At 38.7% G+C, this 1,582-nt stretch overlaps 1 protein-coding gene across 1 annotated transcript in view; it reads left to right on the forward strand.

The window, feature by feature from the left end:
* The window catches only part of ero1b (endoplasmic reticulum oxidoreductase 1 beta), a gene marked incomplete at both ends in the record, with an annotated part of 17,542 nt that overhangs the window by 3,427 nt on the left and 12,533 nt on the right, over positions 1–1,582 (forward strand). The window contains 1 exon segment of the mRNA XM_035659678.1: positions 236–318. Coding sequence (XP_035515571.1) covers positions 236–318 — 83 coding nt within the window.

Genomic DNA, 1,582 nt, shown 5'->3' on the forward strand with positions numbered 1-1,582 from the left:
AAGACTGAATGGTATCTGTGTGTTATTGCAACCAGTAGAGCTCCCCCTGCTGGTTGTTACGTAGAATGCAGGTTTTAAGATGTTGAACACAATGTTGAACTTTTCTTTTTATTACGAGCTCGTTGTTGCACCAGATTGGAGGCATCAACGATATCATACAGTGTGTGTGTATCATAGTATTATTAGTGTATTAGCTGTAATATTCCTCTAACAGTGTCTCTCTGTGTGTCTCCAGTATTCCCAGGCAGCGAATACGGTGTCGGACATGACGGAGTGCGAACAGGCCAAAGAACTGGGCGCCATCAACAGCACCCTGAGGTGACAGCTCAGACCTCCTCCTGTCTGTTCTTATCTGCCGGCCGCAGACACTTTCCCTCCGTCTGCTGCAGCGGCTCATTTTAATCACAATGCAAAGCGGCTTCGACAGCTGATAGTAACCAGTCAAACATTCACAGGCGTCTGACGGGGAGCTGCTGGGAGCTTCCCACCGTTCACAGTGGCTGACTGACCTTCACTCCACCTCTGTCGTGGAAAATGTGGAGTTAAATATTCCAACCACAGAAAGAACTTTATATTAAAGTCTAAAAATGACCTCAGGGTGAACAAACCAGGAAGGGAGCAGAGTAGAGGGTAGCTATGGATCCCTGAAGTTTAATTAAACCTTAAAATAGATCATCAGAATTTATATTTAAGTCTTAAATCTGGTTGTTATTTAATCTCATGATGCAGAGCCAAGTTCTGATCACTGTTACATTAATCCTGAATTAATCGATCGATTGGAGGAAAATATCTCAATCTGATTCCAACCGATACTGAGAATTATTTTCTATAAATTCTGTGTTTGTTTTTATAGTTTCCCAGGGTTTGTTCATGTTGTTTTATATATGAAATGAACTATGTCGCACCAGAATCTCAGACCAAAACAAAGGGACCAGACTCCATTAACAAAACCCCTTCTTGTACTTTATCGTAAAACACACATGAAACTGGACAGAAACAGAAGTACAACTCATTGAAAAAGCGGTCTCGTTAGTTTTCCAACAAATCACCCAACTCTGGTTTGTGGAAATAAAATCCTTAAGTTCACCAGACGTAGATGATAGAAGAACAGCATTTCAGCGGAGCAGACGGCTATTGGAAACAAACCACACTGCGAGAGGCTGCGATACAACACAGGCAAGAGGGAGGAGAGACCCAGTGTGACTCTGTGTCTTTTATATAGAGAATATAATGTTTAGCTGATATATTAATGTTATATATCTCATATATAACCTTTGAACTCAACATATTGAGCTGTGTTCACTGAGTAAATCTAGCAAGTCACAGGCTAAAAAACCTTTAACTTCCTACAGCTTGTTAGTAAACTGTTTATTATGTAGGTAAGTTTGTATGTTTGTAATGTTATTAAGATAATATAGACTAATATAGACAACAGATAACAAAATACTCATTAAATACAGAATGAAAAACAGAATAAGAATGAATCAAACAATGAAAGAAAGTTTTCCTCATCACTGATAACGAGTCATAGAAATTAGATTCTCAATGACTTTTAAAAGTGTTTGTTTGATGATATATATAT

Source organism: Morone saxatilis, unplaced genomic scaffold, assembly GCF_004916995.1.
Source record: "Morone saxatilis isolate NCDOM2014 unplaced genomic scaffold, NCSU_SB_2.0 Contig17, whole genome shotgun sequence".
In the NCBI taxonomy this organism is placed as follows: Eukaryota; Metazoa; Chordata; class Actinopteri; family Moronidae; genus Morone; species Morone saxatilis.